This window comes from Eutrigla gurnardus (genome assembly GCF_963514095.1).
Source record: "Eutrigla gurnardus genome assembly, chromosome: 19".
Classification (NCBI taxonomy): Eukaryota; Metazoa; Chordata; class Actinopteri; order Perciformes; family Triglidae; genus Eutrigla; species Eutrigla gurnardus.
Window position 1 is genome coordinate 11054765 of NC_139930.1, and position 25682 is coordinate 11080446.

The 25682-nt window shown below is 39.0% G+C and overlaps 1 protein-coding gene across 16 annotated transcripts in view; it reads right to left on the bottom strand.

The window, feature by feature from the left end:
• Positions 1-314: 314 nt before the first annotated feature.
• znf618 (zinc finger protein 618) overlaps positions 315-25682 on the bottom strand; it is a 32620-nt gene continuing 7252 nt past the window's right edge. For 2 of the 16 annotated variants that reach the window (XM_084035804.1, XM_084035796.1), the window contains 15 exons: positions 21660-21999; positions 20558-20635; positions 20223-20267; positions 19912-19962; positions 16421-16510; positions 15978-16058; positions 15038-15127; positions 14586-14675; positions 14342-14431; positions 12978-13055; positions 10890-10934; positions 10043-10120; positions 7124-7282; positions 5790-6889; positions 315-5443 (listed from right to left, as the gene is read on the bottom strand). In XM_084035804.1, the coding sequence (XP_083891930.1) occupies positions 4895-5443; positions 5790-6889; positions 7124-7282; positions 10043-10120; positions 10890-10934; positions 12978-13055; positions 14342-14431; positions 14586-14675; positions 15038-15127; positions 15978-16058; positions 16421-16510; positions 19912-19962; positions 20223-20267; positions 20558-20635; positions 21660-21972 (2937 nt within the window). In that variant the 5' untranslated portion in view covers positions 21973-21999 and the 3' untranslated portion in view covers positions 315-4894. The remainder of the gene's footprint in view (positions 5444-5789; positions 6890-7123; positions 7283-10042; positions 10121-10889; positions 10935-12977; positions 13056-14341; positions 14432-14585; positions 14676-15037; positions 15128-15977; positions 16059-16420; positions 16511-19911; positions 19963-20222; positions 20268-20557; positions 20636-21659; positions 22000-25682) is intronic. The other 14 variants (XM_084035807.1, XM_084035805.1, XM_084035799.1 and 11 more) reach the window with 14 other exon arrangements.

Sequence of the window (25682 nt, forward strand, 5' to 3'; positions counted from 1 at the left end):
CTCCCCATGTTCAAGTCTTCAATCGCTCTGCCCTCATACAAGGCCTCTTTCCCCTCTACATAAATACAGGAGCAGGCTTTCTAAACATTTTACTTCATCCCCTCGACTGAAAAGGAAACTTTTTTTTCCCCCAATCTGAAACCCAGGCAAAAGGGAATTTAAAGCTTTTTAAGTTTCAATCTGATCCTTGAACACACACTTCTACTTTGATAAAACTGGACTTTAAACCTTGAAAATACTTCATCAAATACTTCATCATCCTTCCTCTCCCAACACACACACAGCTGCCATTCCTTTAACTACAGACACCAGTGTTATTGACACAGATTTGGAGTTTATTCACACATCACATACTACAGTGGGTAATGTATTCAAGAAACATTGAAACAGCGCTGCCACATATGACACAGGAAAACCAAAAGAAAAATGACACTGAACGCTTTCTTCGCCATTATATAAAAATAGTGTTGCTACAAAAGTATAAATAAGGCTTACTAATAAGACAACTCAGATCTGAAGCTACACAGGAATCTGCTGCCAAAGTGCATTAAAAAAAGACAAAATGATTAGACAACCCATTTTTTTTTGCATTTTAGCAGAGTATAAAAGGAAGAAATGCCTGTAAAATAGGATGAAAGCAACACTAATTTCTTAACCTGAATTGATAATACAGACTATAATCCATAGTTAAAACAGAAATGATCTCCATGTTTGCATTCTTATACCATATTTTTTTTTTTACAATTATTATCTGAATAAGTTAAAATCCTGAAACAAAATAAAACTTACAGCGGATTTAAATTTTCTAACAGTATCTAAGTTGAGTTTTTCTATTATATCAAAAACCTTTTGAAATGCTACTGTAGAAAATAGAGGTATAATGTTATTGGTGTTCCCTACTGTATCTCTGAAATGGAGGCTCCCCCTTGTGGCGTAAAAACAGCAGTTCTCTTGTATTTACATAATACATCCTCTGAAAATGGATGATGTCAACACATAAACACCAACCCACGATCAGCATCGCTACTCCCACCTCGAAGGGTTACAACTCGTCTGACTGTTGGTGTGTGTCTGAAGGTAACGTCTACTATCCAGCCAGTGTTTCTCACCAGATGGAAGTGAATAATGTCGGCTCTAACTTTATATATCGGTACTCTTAATAAAAGCATGCATATCTTAGATATAATTCTCATTTAATCAACAAAAAGAATGCTATTTCCAAGTAAAATTATGCTGACATCATCACGTCAACAATGGCATTTTGTCCCAGAGCATATCCTATTTAAAATACTTATTTAAAAACCTGTAAGAAAAAATCCCTTAATCGGTTCAATCGAGGATTACTGCTGAAACCGCAAACCAATGTACAGTTTTTTTGACTATATCTTAGACCAAAGCTAAATTTTGTATCAACATCTGATTTTCCAATCTTTAAATTACAACATTACCTTCTGAGTACTGAGGTAAAACATTGGATTGGTACTGGAAAAGAAAATCTAATTTAAAATAGAAATTACAGCAATCTTTTGTTGTCTTTACCAAAATATAAATGTGTGACATAAATCAGTTTGAAAACAGTAGTATACATATTGACCACCACAATGAAATGATTACGTCTTGGTTCCACTGAATCAAGTCATTCCTCCCCGAGGGGAAAAACAGAAAACGTGTTAAAAATGTAGAAAGAGTGCTCTTCAGCCCGGTGGTAAAGTTTCTCTTTACGACGAGAAACACTAAATCAAAAGCTGTTAGCGGAGGTAAGGCGGGCAACAGTCTATTAAAAACAATCCGATGTGAGTTGCAATGCAGAGCCATTAACCTTTGATTCCCAGACATATTTTAAGCTTGTTTAACCTTCTGGAAATAAAAGTTGACATATTTTTTTTTATAATATAGCAAAATACAGCTGCATTCAGGTGGCCTTAAATATTCTCACTGAGTGAAGTGAAGTGTAAAGCCGAGAACAGACAAAGAACCTATAGTTCCCCGTGTGCAGTGTACTGACTTACCTACTGTATACTTCCTGTGTCCTTACAAACTAAAAAGGTACAGTCACATTTAACAAAACAATTCCAACCTGGGTCATAAATAACTGTTGCACAGAGCGACCGCTAACTGAACCGTCTATGAGGGTGATGTCTTTCGGTGTGATACTGTGATTCATTTGTCCAATTAAATTGAACGGGGGATTGAGCGAATATTCGTTGGGCAAAAGTGCAATGTGACTGTACCTTAAGATGTGCTGAGGCCTAAAGCTGGGCAACATGAGAAAATAGATACTATGCCTTTTTACAGTTGATATTTTAATTCACGACTATTAGTGTGATTCATATTTGAATGTGAATTAAAGAGTATGATGTAGCCTCTCATTCATGTGGAGCAGCTAAATCATTTGACTGTACCCTTTAGCATCAGAAGAGGAGATTTAAGCTGCACCATAAAGAAAATCCAAAAATCAAACAATAAGATCAGTATTATTGATACAACTTCCTGCTCTAGTATAACCCCGATGAAGACCTGACCTATTACGTAGAGGTTTATAAAGTGGATATTTGTGCTTGGGTGTGTTCCTGTTCTATAAACCAAGACATGACTTGAACTTTGGAATAAAGCATATGTCAAATACAGTTGTCCATTATATCTTTTAAGTCCACATTTGACCACTAGAGGACACTGTTTCAAACAGTTAGCCAGAGGTCCCTTTGAGTCTACAGGAGTGGAAGAAAAAAAAAACTATGAGCTTTAGCATAAAATGGTGAAAGAAGGCCATTTAACAGCAATAAAAAGGCATGACGTTGGTTCTGACTGTAGGGTTTAAGGAGGACGCATGAAGAAGACTTAAGGCCCAAAAAGAGAGATGACACTAGTACTCGACAAATTAAAACCAAAGGCAACAAACAAATTTACAGTTTATCTTCCATTCACCCAAGTCATTTTAGGAGGTATTAGCTCGGCAAAGGTATAATAGAATCCAGAAAAAAAGAAAGAAAAGTCATTAGTATGCATGTGTTGACTTTAGTGAAGTACTGGCAGAATTTGCTTTGTCCTGAAAAAAATAATAATAAACCAACAACCCTCAGTGATCCATTTTGTTGCAAATGGCACTAACTGTATTTGGGGTGGAACGTTTCACAAAAGTCACGGTTCAGTACATACCCCGGCATTGAGGTCACAGTTTGGTGTGTTTTTCGGTACAGTGAGGAGAAAAGTGGCGGTGCCTGCTTGGGTGCACTCATTCCTGAGAAAAATCACGTTGATTTCACAAACAGAAAAATAATTTACCGGTAACCATTAACTGCAGGAGCGTGTGTGAGAACAGTCGCTTTTAGTAGAGGTTGATAACAATGCCCTGTGATAAAGCTTATTGCTTTAAAAATGGAAATGTGTCGCTCGCATAAGGAAGACAATGTTTATATTAGAATGATAAATGACGAAAGAAGAATAAATAAAATCATAATGACAACTTTCCCGTGGACAAGTCTTTTCTAATTTAGATTTAGCGGAGAGAAAAAAAGGAAACACACACACACACACACACACACACACACACGTATACACACACACACACACACACACACACACACAGCGGCAGTCACACAAAGATATAGGCAATCTGAATTAAATCCATGCCTACAACCTTACAAAAGTGATGGTTAACAACATTAGGGCTGTTTATCTGAGGTCTGAACGCGCAGGCAAAACGTCTCCAGTATAAAGAAGTGTATGGATTTCTCTGAATGATGTGATATTCCTGAAGTACCAGCACCGGAAACATCAAGCCACACAAAATGGCATCTAGATGTTAATATTGTGTATTTACTGACATTATAGTAGGAGTATAATAGAAGATCTGTTAATCCAGCTATGGGGGGGTTGAGTGAAACTGGTTGTGATATGATGCAGTCCTCTTTGTGCATGTTAAGGAAAGAAAAGAAGTCGAGATTGATTGATTAACATCACGATATGGGCCCTCCTGTGCAAATCTAGCTGTTTGACCTGCATATCTAGCAGCAGAAGACCTCTTGATTAATTTTAGAAAGACAATACACCACTTTACGACTTTTCTTTACAATTTGTAACAAACAAAAACGGAAAGCATCATATCCTTATTAATGTTGTATCAGCTGCGGTTTACCCTTTTGGAATGAAAAATGCATGCAGTGCAGTGCATGCAAATGAGCCACGGCTTCTTTTTCTTAGGCCACTGAAGCCGACATCAAATCAGCTGCAATGACTTAGTTCTCAGATACCTGAACCATGTCTCCCGTGGCTGAATATGTTTTTTAAAATATATATTTTCAGTGATGTGCGATAGTAAATCAAAAATCTAGTACACCCAATTGTCAGAGGTGCAATGGCAGTGAATATTCACCTCCTGAAGTATTTGTCATACACCAATGAAAATGATCATTCTCCAAAACAGTGATGTATGTTTTCAGAGGTCTATGACAGGAGTTTCAAGCAGTGAGAGCTGAGTTTACCTGAAAATGTTGCCATCCAGTGAGAATAACAGCATTGTAGCAGTTTATTCATTAGGCTGGAGTAATTCATATCACTGGCAATAAGACGGATCCTGCTTAAATGTGCATCCCAAACTGAGGAGGGGGAGGGGGAGGGGGGGGCGTACCAAACAAGACAATCTTTTGAGAGTTACCGTTCCACCCCTACATGTTGTCCACTTTACAACAGTTCTTTCTCTGTATAAAATATGGAATAAGCCGTATTGTTTTATGGGTGTTTGCAACCTATACAATGTGAGTTTCCTGTAGATATCGGTCATGAGGAGTATTTAATACATTTAAGTTTGGTCTAAACCTACAGTATATAAATAATAGTCTTCAGTCATTGGTTGGAGGTGAAGGTTTGGTTGATTAGGGTTGGTGAAGCTTCTCTCCTAGCCCATATTGGAGCGAAGAAAAATGAGTTTGTTCATCTCCTCTGCGGTTACCTGCTGCCTCCTCTTCATAGCCAGGCTCTGCTCGCAGACAGTCACACACTCGTTGCGTATGCCCACAGCAGGAACAGCAAGGAGCCACATCGCCAGGCGAGAAAGCCTGGGGAACTTCTCATTCACCGCCGAGCTCCAGTACTGGAAGAGGTCAGGTGTGCCTTGGAGAAGAGGCTCAGCCAGGTATTGAAAAATCTCTTGTCTGACTTGGCTCTGACCCTCATCATTACCGGACACTGTGCACGATGAGGAAGCCCCCCTGGAGGTGCCGCCGTTCTTTCCCGCTCCCTCAATGCGGCTTATTTTAGGGGTTGGTGGGCCATCGGTGTCCCGCTCTTCACCGCCGGAACCTCCGCCACCAGTCATACCTCCATCCCTGGTTTCAGCAGCCATTTCGCATGCGCGGGAGATTATGTCATCATGCTGGTAGGCCGGCACTGAACATAGTTTGAGCTGAGGGTCCAGGATCATGGCTACCTGGTGGGCTCGTTCAACCTAGGACAGACAGATGTTTCAATTACTGTCAGTTCTTCCCAAAAACCAATCACTCATATGCATTCATCAAATATCAAGGCTCTCTTTATTATGGCTGGGTATTGAACCGGCTTTTTCGGTGCCAATCATAATGATACAGCAAGAGTCTGGTCAGATATGCAAAATGTTTTTTGCTAATTTGTTTCTGGTTGTAATTGAAACATTACCATTTTAAGATTTTACTCGAATAAATAAAGTGCAATTAAATCTACCAGCTTGGTAGATTTCAACAACACCTATCCGTATTCCTTACATAAACCTTCAGCAGAAAAAAATTATATTAATGTAAAAAACACAAGGTAAGTACCTTGAAATGTTCCTTAAGTGCTTCTAGGAAGTAGTGGCAGAGTTTGCTAGCCGTGCCGGTTCCAGCCTCTCCAGCTTTGGATGTGAAGAACTTCTCCAAGCGTAGGTAGACGGGCAGCACCTGCTGTAAGGTTGGTCTCCTCTGGCTGCTCAGCTCAAGAGCTGCCTGACGCAGAGGTGCCAGAAGACAAGACAGCGTACCTAACAGATGCTTGTTGAGACCTTGGAGGAGTGGAGCTGTGGTCTTACTGCGTCCATAAGCCTCACAAATATGTTCAAAGTGAGCATGGACCTGCAGAAGTGCTTCAGCTGTACGTTCCCAGCAAGGAGGGGTGGGGCTTTGTGCGGGGGCGCCCTGTGTACCTTCCTCCGTTGTGCTTGTGGATGTTTTGGTGCAGTGTTCCTCGCGAAGGGACAGCGTGGTGGAGGAAGCGATGTCTCGGCACGCTGAGAGAAGCTCAGCCAACTCATGGAGACCTCGAGCCTGGAGGCTGCGCTTCCCAAGAACAGCCTGGACAACCGCGCCGAGTGAACACCCTGCGCATCGCAGGCATACCCTGCTCCGGCCGCCCCCGCCAAGTGGAGATCCCGCAAATCCTGCTGCCCACAGTTTGGGCTCAGAGACGTACACGGTGCGGATGTCTGACATCACAAACTCAGACAGCACATTCTGCACCCACTGGTGGATCTGCTCGGGCCCTTCCCTCAACTCGGCCTCCCTCACGCCGAGCACGTAGCGCTTCAGTCTCGAGCCCTCCACCTGGTAGGCCGTCAGAACGTAGCAAGCATCTGGGCCTGACGCCTGGGAGTGGCAGGTGACAGCGATGCCGAGTGAAGCATTGGAGCCGAGAGCACACGTGACTTTGACTTTGACTTGGTTGTACATGCGGGGCAGCTGTCGCAGTGCCAAGGCACTCATGTTGCCAAAAGCATCCCGGGTGGAGTAGGCACCATGACGAGCACCCGTATCCACTAGTGTCTGTGCCAACTTCAGGAAGTCCTTGCTGTTGAGCACGTTCAGCATGCTCAGGTCTGAACACATTACCCGTAAGAGGCGCTCAGCCACCTGCTGTCGTTCCTTCTCAGGTAGTCCATTATTCTCTGCCAGCAAGGACGACAGACGGGTGGAAAACATAAGAAAGATAATTAGTGTTTATGATTTTTAAGTCTGATATATTGGCAGTAAACACACTGTATCTTAGAAGGGAAAAGGAAGTACAGAATCACAGAGGAAAATAGACAAATGATGCTGCTGTTGTATGGTATGCCACGAGAGGCTCCTTATTTACAGTAACTAGCAGTGCGAAATCAAGGAAAGGTGACCGGGGTGCTTACGGTTGACTGTGAGGTTTCTCTGGGTGATACTTTGAGGCTGGATTTGTAGTTTAACTGAGGGATGGCCCGGAGCCTGAGAGCCTCTCCACAGCGGCTCTTGAGGACCGGAGGCTGAGGAGGTTTTGGGAGAGTCCCCTTTGGTGTGGTTCTCATTGTCCGCTGCGTAGATACAAACATGGAACATCAGGCAGAGGGCAACAATATCTGATGGTTTTAATTAAGAACATGTATGTTAAGTGCTTCCAGTGGAGAAAAAAAAGTAAAGGATAAAATTATGACACAAAATTAAACAAACAAAAACAATTGTCGGCAAAAGAAAAAAAAGGACAAAAAATAGGACAAAATTCATCCTGATCTCAGCTTCCCTGAGTCTGTCATTAAATAATTGTATAATAATAATAATAATAATAATAATTGTTGAAAACCAGCTTACAAAAAGAATTTCAGCTGCTGGGTTCCTGTTTTTGTTTCGAGTCATTTCTCACATAAGATCGGCCACAAATATTGCATATGGTATGTCTTTAAACAAAATCAGACTCACAGCAATGATTCATAAAGCAAGGCCCAAAGCAGCAACAAAATCCTCATAAATGATCAACTAGTGTAGATGCGTTTTGATTAAATTGGTGAAGCCTGGATAACAGTATTCTCAGACTGTCCAGATGATAAAAGGAAAGGAAAGGCAACATGATTCATGCATAAGAGGTGAACAGACCGGTATTTTTACTTGGTAAATGAAACGTTGGTGGTTTCAGCTTCTCAAATATGGATATTTGCTTGCTTTCCTTGTTTTTCCATAATACTGTAAAATAAATATATATATTCTGTTATTTAGAAATCTTTTATAATAATAATTTCCGTCTTTGGTTGCTTGCAACGGCAGTGAAAGGAGGGGCTAGCTGGGTCTTAAGCTCCCCCTGAAAAAGGCATTTTAATTACAGATGTAGCTCAAACGCCTCAGAGGCTGACAACATCATTAGAGACTACAATTTACCAATGCTCCCAAAGTCTTATACGCACGCTACTGCTAGCGACAGACGACCGTTATCTCAAGTGACTCAACAACAACAACAACAACATAAAGCTACTGCTTCAAAATCAAACAATACTAGTAGAATGCTTGTTCAAAACAGGCAGGTTCAAAATGGGCTGCCTGCTTGGCCTGCAGGGTTGCTGCTTGCAGCTTTCTTGAGAACCACTCAAGGGTCCTCAGAAATACACGTGTCATGATGTAGTTGGGTCACACACCTAGTTGCAGCTACTTACAGTCACAAATATCACTGGTTCAGAAAAAAACACGGGGTGCAAACTTTACCATTAGGCAAGGCCTTGGCCCACCAAATAAAATGGCCCCAAACAGCAGTAGATATATTGTAATGTTTAGATATGAAAACTATTTAGTTATGTCACTTTTCAAACTCACTGTACCCAAAATAACAAAAAAACAAAAAACAAAAGTGTTTAAAAAATATGCAACTCTATACCATGCACTGTGTACTTCTACTTCAAAGGAAAATATTGTAGTACCACAGTGTCACAATGTCAGTCAAAGAGGCTGCTTACAAAGCAGATTCTGATTTTACTCACAAAATATATAATAATTGAAATATGCTGAATTGATATTCATTAAACTATCCGGTAGTATAAATTAAAAGCTCGACCTTGAACAGACATTCAGTAAATCTAAGTACAATGTGCTGATAATGCCTTTCTGTCCCGTTTCACTTGAAGTCAAATTTTAATGCAGGACAATTACTGTGTCATTGTTATTAATAGTTTTACTTATAGTTGATCATTTTACTTCATGTATTGTTCATAATATCAGTTTATATGTCACCTAAGTTTTAATATTTTCATGGGATAACGTAACTGAATTCCCAATATGTGGTCCGTTTATCAAAATAACGCCATTTGGAAATTTGTTGCGATGTCGCCGGAGGTGAGAGCTGCTACAGGATGCCCTGAAACCGGCCCAACGCGTTGCCTACTTCAGTGAACCCATGGTGAGAACTGGTAATCATGCTTACTATTTTGAAAATAACCAGGGACTCAGTAGTAGGTCGGATGAGAGGTTCTCGAGATAAGTGAACACCACACAGAGATTTGCTCTTTATAGTCAGATGTTTAGTCATCAGAGCACTCACATAAGAACAGTAGATGTTCTCATTTTTAGCGCTAACTTCTATCTTGTCCTGTGTGCATCAGGCCTGCTAGCTAGCAGTAGTTGTTTCCACAGTAACGTAAGATGGCTCTGTATGACCATAATAAACTGAAGCAAGTACTAGTTGTTTTTGCTCACAGCTGCAGATTTGTAAATCCTCAGATATTTTGTTCAGGGACCATGATTTGATTTGATTGTTTTGCTTGTTGTCACACACATTTTGCATCAATTGAATTGTTCAATTTAAATTCTAGATTAATCAATTGCGCCTCCATCGTTGTATAAATGAAAATTATTTACTCATCTGCATTCAATTATGCAGCATAGTAGCAAGGATTAATTGAATCTAATTTTTCTGTTTTATCATTTGTTATATCAAAATGAATCCATACCTGCTACAAATAAAACCCTCTGTAGTTCCCCCAATAACAATTCACCGTCGCTGGTTGCTTAAGATTGGAATTGATCTTCTTTTCCCTGATATTTTGTGTAGTAATTGATTTAATTAATTGAAAAAAAATAAATAGATAATTATATGCATGATGCACTAAAGCTTTTGCAAAAAAAAAAAAAAAAGCCTCAGAACCAGATCTGCAACAACCCCGATTGTATTTATTTAGAAATGAATGGCTTAATAAACAACTAAGGATTATGTGTGATCACGCCGTCTTTCACATGCATTGCAGCCGCTGAGGGTGTGTTCATATTATGCGTGTCTCCATGTCGCACTTAACATGCACTTGTAGTCTTGGACTCACCAGCGTGGGACTGCATGTGCTCCAGCAGGTTGTTGTAGAACTGGAACTGGATGCCACAGGCACCACAAGTGTAGGGTTCTAAAAATCACAAGGCCCAGAAGAGCATTGACTCTTTGTTGGAGGAGAAAATAAATACACTGCAACTATCTACCCGTCTCTAATGTCCCCGATATATATTCTGGAATTCAGTTCCAAAGATATATTGCTGCTTTTGAAGCCCAAAATGACTCAATTCGAAGCAGCAATTCTGAAAAAATGTGATGCAGTTTTTGTGTTACTTTGCAAATAATTGCAGCAAAGTTTACAATTTGTATGTTGTGGAATCCCAGTGGGGTTTAAGGCGCTGGTCCTGCAATCACAATGTCCGTGGTTTGAAAAGCCTTTGTTTCATGTCATTCCCCTTCCCTCTCACTCTCTTTTTCTGTCCTATCTAATGAAGGTAACATAAAAAAAACAACAAAACAAAAAAATGAATGGTTACATGTTGAAATAAAATAATTCTAACAGCTTTTCCAACAATCCTTGTCCACCAAAAGAAAAACCTAGTAACAGTATGAGTCCGCCGAGATTTAGTTGACAATTACATCATCTTCATCTGAACACAATGCAGACGATACGGCTAGTATTAACGATGCTGTTCAGACATTCCCCAGTGACAATAAAGCTGAATGCAGAAAATCTGTTTAATCACAATAGATTATAGAGAAGCTATTTGCACCAAACAGTGACAGATTAACAAAAATTGAAGCATACAAGAAAAAAAGAAAAGAACAGAAAAAAAGGTGAAATGCGGAGGCGGCAGCATGCACATTTTCTGCTTTGAGAAGGAAGGCGGGGTTGGACTTACTCTGGGTTGTAGAGAAGGTGCTGGCCACCAGAGGGCTCGGAGTTCCTGTGGGCACAAGGACATGGAGGGAGTTAAAACTGCAGACACAGTGGGCCCTTCTCAATCTCCCTTTATCGCCCTTTCTGCTTGTTCATTCAGTCAGTGCCTTTAGAGTGTAATGTTATTCTTTTAAAAGGCAAGCATGATTTGCAATCAAAGAGCAGTTACTATACGTTTCTATGGCTTGGTACAAAACATTATGTGACCTCACGGGAATTTGTATACAACCATTTTGAATACTGCATTTATTAAAAAGGGATATATTTATTGATCCCACCAGGTAAACAAACAACTATGTGGGGAAAAAGCACAAATTAAACAGCACAGACAAGAACACTTTTGTAACCACTGCAGAAAATGTGTTCATGTAGCATTGCTCACAGAAACTGATTAGGGAAGTATGCTTCCATTGCCTTTAACTACAAGTCTCTAGTGTAATGTCCTGTTACTGTGCATCATTCAGTGTGGAGTATTATAATAATAATAATAATAATAATAATAATAATAATAATAATAATAATAATAATAATAATAATAATAGAGCTCTTGGACTTGAGTTTTATAGAGTAACAATAATACACGGTACTGTAGGTCACACAAACCTCTTTACATCATCTATCTCCTCTCCATCTCAGTTTTCTGCTCGGTGTCAGCAGTAAAACACTGTCTGCAAAAATACCTTGTCTGTATATACCGACACTCACATACAGCACCTTGAAAAAATATTCACTCCTTGGAATTTTCTATTTGGAAGCATTGCAACCTGGGATTATTATTATTTTATTTTTATTTGGATTTCATGTAACTGACCTTAAAAAGAAAATGAGAGAAATAAAAAAACTAAAAAAACTGGTACATGCATATGTATTCATCCCCTTTTTATGAAGTCCCTAAATACAATCTGATGCTACCTTTTACCTTCAGAAGTCATAAGTTAAATACAGTCAACCTGTGTATAATCTAAATATTCATATGATCTAACCGAGTCTCCCACATGCCTTTTGCCAACATGATGTCTTTGTTTTCTGGCCACTCTTCCATAAAGAAGCAGCTCTTAAGTGTACGGCTTTAAATGGTCCTATGGACAGATACTTCCACATTTGAAATAATGGAATGCATTGTGTTACATCATGTGACATTTAGATCGCACACAGTTGGACTTTACCAATAATGAAGGCAATTGGTAGCACCAGATATTACTTAGAGGCTTCACAACAAAGGGGTGAATACATACACTGCTTTTCAGTTGTTTTTGTTTTAGAATTGTTTATGAATTCACTTCTACCAATTTTTACTATTTTTGCTACTATTTTTACTTTCTCTCTCTTTATTTCTCCCCGCAAGTTATTTCAAATATGCGCCAACATTGATGGTTTCTAAGAGCATTTAAGACTAACAGTAATCCTGGCTAGTCATAAGCCTCAGAACAGCGCATCACCCATTGTAAATAAATAGAACATATTCCAAGTCTGTAATCCATCAAATCACACTTCAGGATATTGCATTAATAATGATTAAATTCAGAATGACAAAAAACTGGTCATTAAAAACAGCACATGTAAAAGCAACCGACAGAAGTAAAACATGTCATAACCTCCAGCTGATGTGGCGGTGAGAAACGCACACTTTCACTTCTGTTTCAAAAAAATTAAAAAGGCTCTTGACCTAGATTTTTTATGGTTAGTTTGATGTTCAGTACCAGTTTCAATTATTCATTACTTTGAGTTGGATGTTGTGATCCAGATTCATCGGATATATATAGGCTATTTATTTAGGTACTTTGAGTTGAATGCTCATTGATTCATTTATTCACTTAGGTATTGTTACTTTGACGTTCAGTTCAACAGTGAACACAATTTAAATCTCAGAGAATTTACATTCAGATTGATTGATTTTTTTTTTCTACAGGCGAAACAAATCGTTATTGTATCAGCCTTAACATTTCCTCTATTGGAAAACCTCTTCCACTGTCTTTGTAGCAGAACTGAAAATACCTATCACCACACACAAATTCACACATCCAGATAAAATAAGTGACTCGGTGCTCACCGCTTGAATTCTGCGAACTGTTGGTGTCAACCAGACTAGACTGAATTGCGCTTTCCAGTTTCCGCCTGAATGGACTGTCTGCAAGTGGAAACACAGGAGAAACACGGACATGTCCCTGCTAAATAACCTGGATAACATTCATAATTCAAGATACAACTCAAAGTCAATGACATGAAAGGTATTAATCTCAGTTTTAGTTTGTGGTATCCAAATCAATCACACTAACAGCCTTGACAAAAGGATCCAAATGTTCAGATTACATTCCAATATGGCTTTAATTCCTCCTCTTCATTCCATCTTTTTGACCCACTTCTAAGATGTGAGTGTGTGTCACGCTTTAAATAGTTATGGTAAAGCGCTTCTTAGCAGAAAGATGGAGGGGGGGTCCCACAAAAATACAGCACCAGTTGAGAAAAAAATCAATGATTTATGACAGCAGGTGATAAAGATTTACTGAAGAAATGGAGCAAAAAATAAACACCTGCAATGTTGACAATGAACCATATGTAATATGGTAAAATAAAAGTCTAAAATAAAGATTTCTCCATTTGATTTTACTTTGTTATAATAAACAAAAATGATTTAATCAATGTTTCTTTGGGGAATTTCCCTTGGAAAAAGAGACAACAGCTTAAATACTATAATTTGGTAAGAAATTGGGGAATCTGTGTGGACTGAATTAAAGGTGCTCAAGTCAAATAAAAAAAAACAAAAAAAAAAACATACCATAAACCATTAAATTGTGCAACTAACGTTCTCTAGGGGTTAATAGGTTGCAGCAGGATTGCCACAAATACAGTGGCAAGGTGACCCAGAAACTTACAGTACATCCGATCTCTTAGGGTTCTCTTAAATCCCTTTTCTACTGGTCTGATGTGACACACTTTAGCCATAGCTAGGCATGCTCCGATGAATTCCTACCAAATCCTCAAAGCAGGACTGTGAGGATATTGTGACTTTTCTGCTGCACTTCGGTTGTGGTGTCACACTGCCCTTTTAAAATGGCATCATTCAACACTACAGGCAGTAGGCGTTTGGTTTCTGATCATGTTCACTAGGTTATTTCTTTTCCATTTTATCAACTTCAATCTGCTCAATTTCTCATCCCCAACAGTATTATAATTTGTCATGTTGACACCATCAGCCAATTAAAAAACACTCTACATCGCAAATGACAAATTTAACATAGATTATGTGTAAATATTACCAGGTGCACGATGCTGAGCTTTGATGATCAAATTTCAATTAGTCATGATCTGGATCACGATTAAGCATTCGGATTATGGAGGTAATGAGGCATGAAAACTTTGCTTCACATCTTAAAAACACAACTGAAAAGAAATGTAGGATAAAATAATGCTTACTTTTTATCTTACCAGTTTGGCTGTGGCCAAATTTACTCATATCCATGCTACCACATTCCTGTACCCGGGATGTCTTCAGATCAAAGGAGCCTACATCAAGATAGATTCTCAGTCAATTGTAGTTCAATGCGGCAACGTACAAGGGTGATATCCAATCTTTATTTTTTTCAAAGATGAGGTTTGCACAAACACATTTTTCATATCCTACACATCATGGCTTTAAGCGCTGCCTAAATGGGCTCACCCATCGGTGTGTGAAGAGCAACGTGCTCCTGGTATGGGTTGAAATACTTGTACTGCTTCCCACAGAACTCACAGACATAGCTCCCAGTTTCTGCGGACAAGAACAAACAATCAAACCTTTGTTTGCACCAAAGTCCATGCCAGTGGTAAAAACCTGCATCATATCAATTAAGGTCCAGTTTGTTGGATAAATTGTGTTCAAAAGGAACATAATCATTTTGTTAATCATGTCGTAGTTCCTGAGCAGAAAACAAGAGGTCCTAATACAGCAGAGAAGACGAAGGAACTGGTGATTCTGATTATATCTCTTTCGGAGTGAAAATTTACATGTAGCATACCTCAATACTAGAGAACATAAAAACACAGGGGTCTCCCTGCATAGTGCGTGGAGTTTCACGCTATCCCCCCAATCAGTAGGAGTCATTAGTGCAGTGACAAGTGCAGGCTTCCCACCTGCGAACACTGCCAATTGTGTTTGAAGGGACACCCGCTGCTGTCTGTTGAACCCGCTGTCTCTGCGGAGATGGGCGAGTGCTTTTTCCCCTGCGAAGGAGGACTTTTGGACTCATGTTCTGAAACCTTTCCAGTATGGAGTTAGCTCATATGCTTAATGTTAATTTTCCTAACATGGATCATTACCATGACTTAAGGTTGTTCATTACAAACTGTGTCCAATGGAACTGGACACAGGCGGACTTCAATCTGTCAAACGTATTCCATGTTCAGAAAAATCAGACGATGACTGATGGACCTAAAATCTACTTAGACTTTTAAGGCCAACTAAGCAAAGAGTAGGGCTGTACCGGATAGTTCCCAGCTTCATTCAAAATGTGGATATTCAAATTCTAATTCAACATTTGAATGTTATTTTTGCATGTCTATTCATGGTGTTAAAACCCATATTTCTGCACATTTGCAGATAAAATTGCAAATGTAAGCTTGAAAATATCTATTTAACTAGTTAAAATCGGACTAGTTAGGTTCATTAAAGAAAGTTGTTATAACAAAAAGGCAAATTAATTGCTTTATTCACATTGAGGATTTTTTTTGATGATGATGATGATGATGTGATCAAATATGACGACAGACAACTAAATAACTAATAAGCCATTCGGTACAGCCCAACGTATATTAAACATGTGAGATGTTGAATTTCCCCTCCAAAACCATAATTGGAATATAACCTAAAACAAAAGAAATCAAATCATTTTTAAACAATTGGTTCTGGTGATGAATTATCCCAATCTAATCTCTATCTCCTGGACAACTCAAAATGTATGAGCTACAATTTGCTGCCTAATCTACTGTACGTTTAGTACACTTTGTAATGTGGTCCTGCCATCCGTGGAACCAACTAAAAAAAAGAAAAGAAAAGTGCATCAAATAGTCTTACTTGGTCCAATTTTCTGGTAGGGTTCAACTGGCTCCTCCTCTTTAAGGCCACCCACAGGTAACACTACTTGCTCATATGGATCTGAAAGAGAATAGAAAATGTGTTTTTTCAAGGGCCTCCGACTGTTTAATTACTACATATTTATACCTTCTCGCCCTTGACTTTACATGATTCTCTGTAGTTGAGTGCTAATATGAAGGGAATCATTTAAGTTATTTCTGAAATAGTGGAATTTATTTACCTCCACTGATGTGAGAACTAGCCTGTCTGAAACACACTTTACATGAGTTTTTTTTTTGAGCTACTCCTCTTTACTATGCTGCTCAGCTTTTGTTGCAGGTGCAGGAAGTCGAGGGGACAGTAAATGCCTTTTCAAGTCTTGGGGTTTTAAAGGGAAGAAAAATTCTCATGCAAAATTGTCAAAAAAAAAACCTGCTGGTTACCATCCACTGCATGCAGGTCACGGTGCTCCTGGAAGCAGCTGTAGTATTTGTACTTCTTGCCACAGATGTCACAGGAGTAACGGAAGCTATCTGCAGATCAATAGATAGAGAAGACCAGCCTTGTTTATAAAGATAATGGATATTTTGTGAATGACTAAAATCCAAATGTGAAACATGGGTAAATAATAACCTAATAATAAAAAGATATACAGCAACATTTTGGTTAGGGCAAGAGAGATGGGAGAAGGTAAGATGTGACAAAGCTTTAGGAACAACTGAACCTGAAAACACAGCAATTTAAGCAACCATGTACCACAAGGTGTTCCAATAGCTTTCCACACTCAATTTGAATCAAGCCAAAGAAAGACAGGCAGGGAAGGCAGCGTTCTGTGTTTAGTCATTCTGCATTCGAAAAAATTGATAAACAAATAGGATTAAAATGCATAAGAAAAGCTTTGATTGCATTGGGACGGACAAACAGAGGGAGGCTAAATGAGATTAGATGAACAAGACGAATAGGCGGATGAATCCCCGGGGGGAAAGTGATAGAAAAGGTAATAATGATTTGATTACTTTTATGAGTGACATCACAAATGTTTTTTTTTAACATCTATTATTATTATTATTATAATAAATAAATCAAAACAATGTTAAAGTAGATTTAGTTTTGTTAACTGGAACACTGAATTGAAATTTGTTGTGACTCAAATCATACAACATACATTTTTGAAGGTACACTAACATCGCTTCTTCTACATGTATTAAAGTTTATTAACTTTCACAGCCATTTCTTGCCGAGTCTGTGGAGGGCTAAGAGAGTGAAAGGACATAAGGGAAGCAGTTTACTTGCTCTGCTGGAGCTACTTCTGTTGCAGTGGGAAGCACCGTGCAGCCAGGTGGCTGTTGACAATTAAGAACACCTGAAGTGCGTCGTGGCATAACACTGTGAAATTCTATCCGACGCCAAGCTGTTGCATAAACACCATGGCACAGTGCAAATGTAAAAAAAAAAAAAAAAAGGAAAAAAATCTATTTCTAACCTCCTCCCTCCAGTTGATCCAGGTTTAGTCCTCTCTCCATAATAAAATGCCTGACTGATGTTGCCCCAGCAGAGGGCCCCTCACATTACACACCCAAGTGACAAATGTTTTATCATTCAGCAGCAGAGCAACAACTTCTCAATGTTTTCCAGTCCATTCTGACTCTGTCCATTCAACCAGTTGCATTCTTGGCTGAATTCCTGAGGTATTTAAGTATTGTACAAGCTGCGTTTATTACGCGCAGGACTGATCATTTTTAAGCCTGAAAGAAATGTCTCCATCATTCCTGTCCACGTCTTTAAAGTGTAAGATGACATTTGTAAAACTGTATTTTTATCATTTATGAAACATAATGGTCCAAGACATACAGGGGGGGGGGGGGGGGGGGGGGTTAAATTAAATCAAAACAGTTGATTTAAAACAGCCACTTTCTTCACTTCACAGCAAAAGGTTTCATGCAATGTGTGCTTAATTTGAAATGAGAAAAAAACAGCAAAGAAAGGTGATTATTAGGGTGCCTGACAGTAATTGCATTTATAAACACCTCAAGGCTCCAATACCATGTATATTCTGTTAAAATAAATTGATGTGATTAAAACCATTTTCCACAAATTAGTGGGTTTCTGGCATTTGTCAATGTAATTAAAGCTCACAGAACAGCATTGCTCCAAGCACAGGTGGGGAAACATTCTGGGTAAATCGATAACACAATAACAACATAGATAATTAGTTATGGATGCATGATCCAAGGTTGGACTTGTCCCTTTACCATTATGTTTCTGTGCACTAGCTATCACACAGACACACTCTCAAGACACCAAGGACAGCAAGAGACAAGCCTGATCTGATCCAAACACGCTACTTTTCTATTTATTTTCAAGTGGCTCTTAAAAAAATAAAAATAAAAAGCTAGACATGACAGCCAGTAATGGGTGTAATAACTGGCCTACTGCTTTTGGTGTATGACTATGAAATATTTAAGAAAATCCTCCAATTATTCAAACGAAAATGCAAACTTCCATATTAATCTGCCTTTGATAAACACTAAAAGCATGACACATATTACTATACTGTATACAAAGTACTATACTGTCTGGCAATTTAACAAAACTGAAAAATGGTAAATCCATTTTACAGGGTTAGACTTTGGAAAAAAACAGTGGCAAGAATTGTGAAATCCCGTTTCACCATGAAAGTATATCAACGTCTGTTAATTGTTTTAATGTCTCATGATCCATTAATCAAACTAGACTTTCTGGATGACTGCTACCTGCAGTGATACACCCCCACTAAACCTTGTTTTGTTTTTTTAAAGACATAATTTTTTTATCTAAACACCCACTTAGTCAGAACTACAAAAAGTCTGTTCTAGCCGAGCTCCCAAAATACTCTTCAGCACCAACAACTCCACAACACTACAGCCTGTGTTGTCTCCGGCTTTTCAAGTGTATTCTATGCCCACACTCCTTCAACAGAGGGATATTTCACAAGCCATACTAACTGGAAAAATTCAGACTCATTATCAGTTGGTCTGGCTTAATTTGCCTCCGTTGGCTTTAAAATGTTGGCTTGCAATGATCCAGTGTAAGTGGCTATAGCAACCAATTAAGAGCATGTCTGGTATTAAGCAGCCATGGTTAAAAGAATGCTCTATCTTCACTGTGCTGCCCTAAAGCTGAGCTTTAAACCAATTTCATTCTTCCTAGGGAAATCAGTCCACTTATGCTGCCCATATATGTGCTTTATTTTTACTTGCTGACTTTTGGGGCCACTTGCTCTGCTTTAAAGTTATATTTAAAAATGCTCTTATAAACTGGCATGCCATTATCAACTATAAAGTGTAAATATGTCGCATCAAGCAAAAAAGCTTTATAGCTTGCCCCACCCTCTTAAGAATTTAATCTATAAGGTAGTTTGTTTTTTTCTCCAAGCAGCTTCTCTGGCCTACTTATTAACACCGTCACAGACCTTTTGGTTATGCCGTGTTTGTATTCCTCATAGAGCTTAAAAAAGAAAAAAAAATCAGTTGTTCTGCCGCCATCAAGATGATTGCGCGTTCTTTTCTCCCTGCCATGTTGATACTGCTGCCTTTAAGCGATGTGCACATTCATGTAATGATTGCTGAGTGCGTGTGTAGGATGCTTTATAAATAACTCAAGTACTACTCTGAGGTAGGAGTATTTTTAGTCCTTTCACCGTGATTCCTGGGAGTGATTTTAAGATGCCTGATAAATACAGGCCCTGGCAGCTGATAAACAATGCAATTAAAAGTGCAACATCCGTACCCGCAGCATTTGATTTTATATTCAGTTTTTGGGGTTACCTCACTTAAATCGGAGGAACTGATTTTGTCAGACAAAATATCACTATGATAATCAGAACATTGAGTCCACACATGACATGATTGTGTCAGAAATGTTGAGGTAAAGTTGGATGTTGCCTTATAGGTACCTGGTATTAGGATGTCACCTATGGGAAGGCGGCTACAGTGAGGAGACAAGACTGATGGAAGAGAGGGAGGGGGACAATGAGCGTAAATAATATGGCTTTTAGCTTGCGAAAGTCACATAGAGACAAAGGTATCTTCAGTTATAAGTTGTGCTGGATTGTTTTAGTCAGATTTATGAAAATCTTAAAAAAAAGATATGTAGTAAAATAGCATAATGTCTGTTAAATGAGCCTGGTATAAAATAAACAGCTTGTTATGGCATGCTTATAAACTTGTGTGTGTTCACTGGATGAGCGTGCAAAAGTGTACTCACTGTTGGGTGTCTGGGGTAGACCATCCACGACCATATTATCTGATTCTACAGAGGAGAAAGAGGGACGGGTCAGTCAGCCTTACAGAAATCTGTGAACAGATGAATGTGCTAAAATTGCTATCTCACATTAAAAACAATCCAGAGGCCAAAAAGACAGAAATAAATAAATAAAATACAATTCCTAGCTGAAACAGGACACGCATGACTCATTCGGAGGAAGTGAATAATTTTAGGACAATACTGTCAGAAGAGGAAAAACACAGCGAGCAGTCAGCTATTATGTGGCTTTTCATAAAGACAATACATGCAGGAAAAAAAAAACAGAAGTGTCTTACCTCTGTGAGCCCTGACGTGTGTCTGAAAGCAGTTATAATACTTGTACTTCTTCCCACATACCCCACATACATAGGAACCTGCATGAGTATTCAAAACAGTGTCATAAACACAAAGTGACAGCATCATCAGGAGAACACACATATTGCATATTTCATTGTCATACAAGATATTATGAATAAGAAGTTAATGTCTTTCAGTTTACATTTAAACTGAATTTTTATAAACGGTGAACCTTTTGGCTAAAAAAAGGTTATATTTCAGATTTTTATTGATTGAAATAATATGATCGTCAGGAGCAAAGATTGGTATCAAGGCCAGTCAAGGCATTTTTTATATTTTTGTATTTTTCTAGTATTTTGTCCTCCTTGTTGATACTGTAAATGAGGATACACTTAATATTAGAATCCCTTTAAAATCCATGAAAGTAGGTTTATTCCAGGCCGGCTGCATAAGCCGGCCTAAGTACTTTTAGCTAGGTTTACTTAATAAACTGGCTAAAGTACACATAGTACATCTGTGTATTTGTGCAAATGTTTTCACAAAGGAATTTGCCAAGTGGGTGTTACAATAATAACCATCACCGCCAACACCATATTGTGAGAGCTTTAAGTTTGCAAAGCAGACTAAAATATGAACAAAACTCTGAAAATCTCTTTTAAAAATAGGGTCATCTCATCCAAATAACAAAAAACATAATATTTCGTCATTTAGCCTAATGGTACAGTTTCTAGCCATGCAGACAGGGTTGTTTGCAAGTCCAATACTAAACACGACATGACATGGCGGTGAATTAACTTAAATTGTGCTCACAAGATTGGAAAGTTACATTCTAAAAATTAAACTGCATGCAACACGCTGTCAATAGTTTAGGGGCCATTTCTTCTATACAAAGTACTTCCAAAACAAACTGTGCACAAAGTCTGGAGTAACAGAGACATTTTTTTGTTACTTTAAAAAAAAAAAAAATGTTAATGTCATTCAAATTCTGTGCAGTTAAATTCTGTTGCTTTGTCCGTCAGGAAGTTAAGTCAGGGTCAAGAGACACCAGACAAGACTGCATTCAGGATATGCATGTATATACCCATATGTATATTCACACACCTATGCATGAGTCTGTGCTCTTCGTTGGAGGAGGAGTACCAAGGGCAAACATACCCTCGGTCTGAGCTCTACGGGATCCACCTTCACTTGCTCCTCCATCATTTCCTCCAATGACAACACAGATCTCAGCAGGGTTGGCATCACCCACTTTCCCATTACTCGTCTCTGAGATCCCAGGTTCTTTCTTTATAGTGACAGGTGGTGGACTTGTACACAAGGACTTTGGGACTAAGGTTGGCAAGGGACCATCTGTGGCCGCACTCCCACCATCCGCCTGCTCCTTCCCAGGATTGGGTGCCTCTTGTGCACTCATGACCCCACCTCCTCTGAGCCTCTGCTTCTGTACAAGGACAACAAACAGAGAAAGAGACAAAGACTTTACTTCACCGTCCTGTGGCAACATACATCCTAGATTCGGGCGTGGCTTCTAGCCCAACATATGGCATTGATGCATAATATCAGAAATGACAGGTAACAGAAGCTAACGTGAACTAAAGAGAACAGGTCGTCTAGATACCAGCTTTGATTTGAACCTACCTAGTTACGCCATCTCTAATGTAATAGAGCTTATATATCAAGCTAATATTGCAGATTTTTACTAAATGGCATCCACATTTTTCAATTGTGGCATCAGTTAGCCTCTGGGACGCTTATTTATCAGTCTATAGGAAACTAAATATGGCTTTTTGGACAAAACAGGCTAAAATAACGTGAAACTATAGGAGCCATCCTGAAAATATTAAACAACTCTTATCTATTCACAGGTACATTTTTGCCAGGATAACCCAGTTAGTTTTAACATAAGCCCTTTCCTCCAAGGGCTCTAAAATGGGCCATTTTGTGGCGAGGGGGTTCGGATCTTAAAATGTTTTCTTCAGATTGTCTAATATAAGATGTATGTACTGACTAGGCTTGGGCGGTAATACGGTATACCAGGGGTCTTAAAAATAGCAACGGTATCAGTTTCAATACCGTCATTAAAAAAATGCAATGCACTTATATGAGAGAGAGAGAGAGAGAGAGAGAGAGAGAGAGAGAGAGAGAGCGTCTCAAAGAAGAACAAGACTTCTGCAGTTTGGCAGTATTTCGGGTTCCGACCTAATGAGAAGTAGAGCTTAGTTCGGGCCCATAAAATCAAGCCCGACCCTACCCGAGCCTGTGTGCGTTCTGTCCGAACCCGGACCGACCCGACACATTAACTGTAATTAAGAGCCCGAGCCCGATTTCAACCCAACAATTATTTTTCATGCATGAGGCTGTTGTATGTGCATATCCGTGGGAAGTGGGGGTGCGGCTGCACCACTACTCAGTCCCAAAAATATACAAATCATTTATAGGCTACGTTAGTGCTGCCGCGATTAGGATATGACTGGACAAAGCCGACACGTATGTTATCGCCTTCTCCCACTACTCACTTGAAATGATCCCGTACCTCGGAGTTTCCTGATGACTTGCTCAACATTAATTGTCCTGTTTTAATTTATCCTTTATGTCTCCAAGTTCCATGTTGCACTTTAGCGTAACTCCTTTATTCTTTGATCTAGCTGCACAGAGCGGAACCGTTATGAATGATGCGTGCGCACGATGTGTAGCGTCTTTTTTTTTTCTTTTTACTTTGTGTAACTTTTTACACATTTCTTACGTAGACCTACTCTGCTAAACATATAACCAATAATATTTAATGTTTATGCCTAGCCTTCTCCTCAGATTAGGGGAGAAGGCTAGGCATAAATGCAATGATAGAAGAAAAAAAAAAGAACGAACAAACGAACACAAACGCTTGTTTAAAGGCCCGGCCCGACCGAGCCCGAGGGTAGTGCTGGGAAATTTCGGCCCGACCCGGGTCGGGCCGGGTTCGGGTCGGGCTCGGGCAGAGAAGCTAAACTCTAATGAGTTTGGTGACGTCTACGGAGCCTTACGTCATAATTTTTAATTAGTCACGGTAATCCCGGACTAAAATAGGGAGGAGGTTTGACGGTATCAAAATTTGGATACCGCCCAACTCTAGTACTGACCAAAGTATTTTAAAGAACGCCCATCGCTTATGTTTTTTAAATAAATTGTTATGTACAGGAATGAAATATTACATGTTTCTCATTTTTAACAGCTTAGGCTATAGATCTGAAATGGAACTATTCAGGAAAGAGATCTATACTGCAGAATTGTATAAACTGACAAAAAAGTAATTGTCATGACAGGCAATATATTGTATTCAGAGGCACAGAATTTTACATCTTAGAAAACAGATCTTGAACTTGCTTAAAGTCATGTTGTGTTGATACCGACATCACCCAGATTTACGTCAGGGGTCTCAACCACACAAAGAATATCAAGTAATGGCACCCAGCATGGATCTTTCCCGTTTCCTGGAGGCTATGAGAATGTATTGCCCCCTTCCTCACATTATTTCCATCATCATTTCTTGTGACAATGTTCATAATGTACCATCTATGAATAGAAAAAAATATCACATAACCATACTTAAGGGGTTAGACCCACTGCATATTTACAATTTTTGGCCAAATTGCCACTTTCAGCTGCCTACAGATAGAAAAACAAACATTCTTCAGGCATTCTCGTACCATAATCTGAAATTGTGTATGTCAGTTGATAAATATCTGCAATATCACTTTGCTAGAGTTCCATTTCAGATTTATAAGGTAAGGAGAAGTAAAACAAATATTAGTAAATACGAAGCCACGGGTGTTTGTTAAAATAATTTGGTCAGTAGATTTTTCTTATATGAGATGAGATCCTAAACCCCTAGGCATATAGTCAAATCCTGGGACAAAAATGGCCCATTTTAGAACCCTCGGAGGAAAAGGCTCATGTTAAATCTTTTATAATTCATAACCTAAATATGTTATGCTTGCAAAAATATACATGTGTATAGATAATGAGTCTGTATTTTGTGTCATAAGGAAACAATTCTGAGTTGTTGCATATTTTCAGGATGGCCCCCAGATACCTTATTTTCACTCAATTTGGCCAAAAAGCCATTTTAGCTTCCTATAGGGTGATAAATATGTATCCCAGAGGCTAACTACTACTTACTTGAAAAATGTGGATGCCATTTAGTAAATATCTGCAATATTAGCTTCCTTGATCGATCCATTATAAAATTATAAGATCACAAATTTGGAAAAAAAATGGACACATGGCTTATTTGGGGCCAAATTTCAAAGGTCCTCATTTCTGAAACTATGAGGAATTGAAAGCTACTATTTTGCATGGTGGGTAGAAACATATAGATCTACATAAGCAAAATCTGAGGAGTTGGCCTTGGGAGGTTCCTGAAATGTATACAAGTTGGCATGGAATGACCCCTAATAACTCTGACAACCAGCATACACCTCGTGAATAATCAGTGACTTTTGAGAATTTTGAGAACAGATAAAAAGACTGAACTTTGAGTTTGAGTTGACTTTGAGTTAGAACAGAGCAGCATAACTAAATGCCCTTTTATGGCATGAATTCTTTTTGACACCCAAATGCTCTAATTTCCAAACTATCCAAATTACATAACTTGCAACTTCAGGACAAGGCTATAAAAGGCCTTGCCAAGTGAATGTGCTCAAAAAGCTACCATGCAAAACAGACTTATGACAGGATAAATTAATATTATGGGAAGAGACATTTTTCTTGTAATAATAGCACACCAATACAGCAACAACAAGCCTTTTCATGGCCCAATTATTTGGATAATCTTGACACGAAAATATAAGTATCAGTATCGATACTTTTGCAATTCATTATCTAATCTAACGGTGCCATCTTCACCTCCTCTAGTCTACGCACAACTTTACCGAGCAGCGCCGCAGTAGGCAGCCGCCACGCAGCTCTCAACACTGAACTGACTGAACACATAAAGTGCTGCTGCTGGAGGGCCTTCCCTACCAGTTTTTGCAAAAGTGTCGTTTGGAAGTATTTTGCATACAAGGCAAACGACCAGGGAAAGGCTAAGTCAACAAGCCGATATGTGGTGGTGGTGACGAAGTCGAGTAGCACAACAAAGTTGCCAAA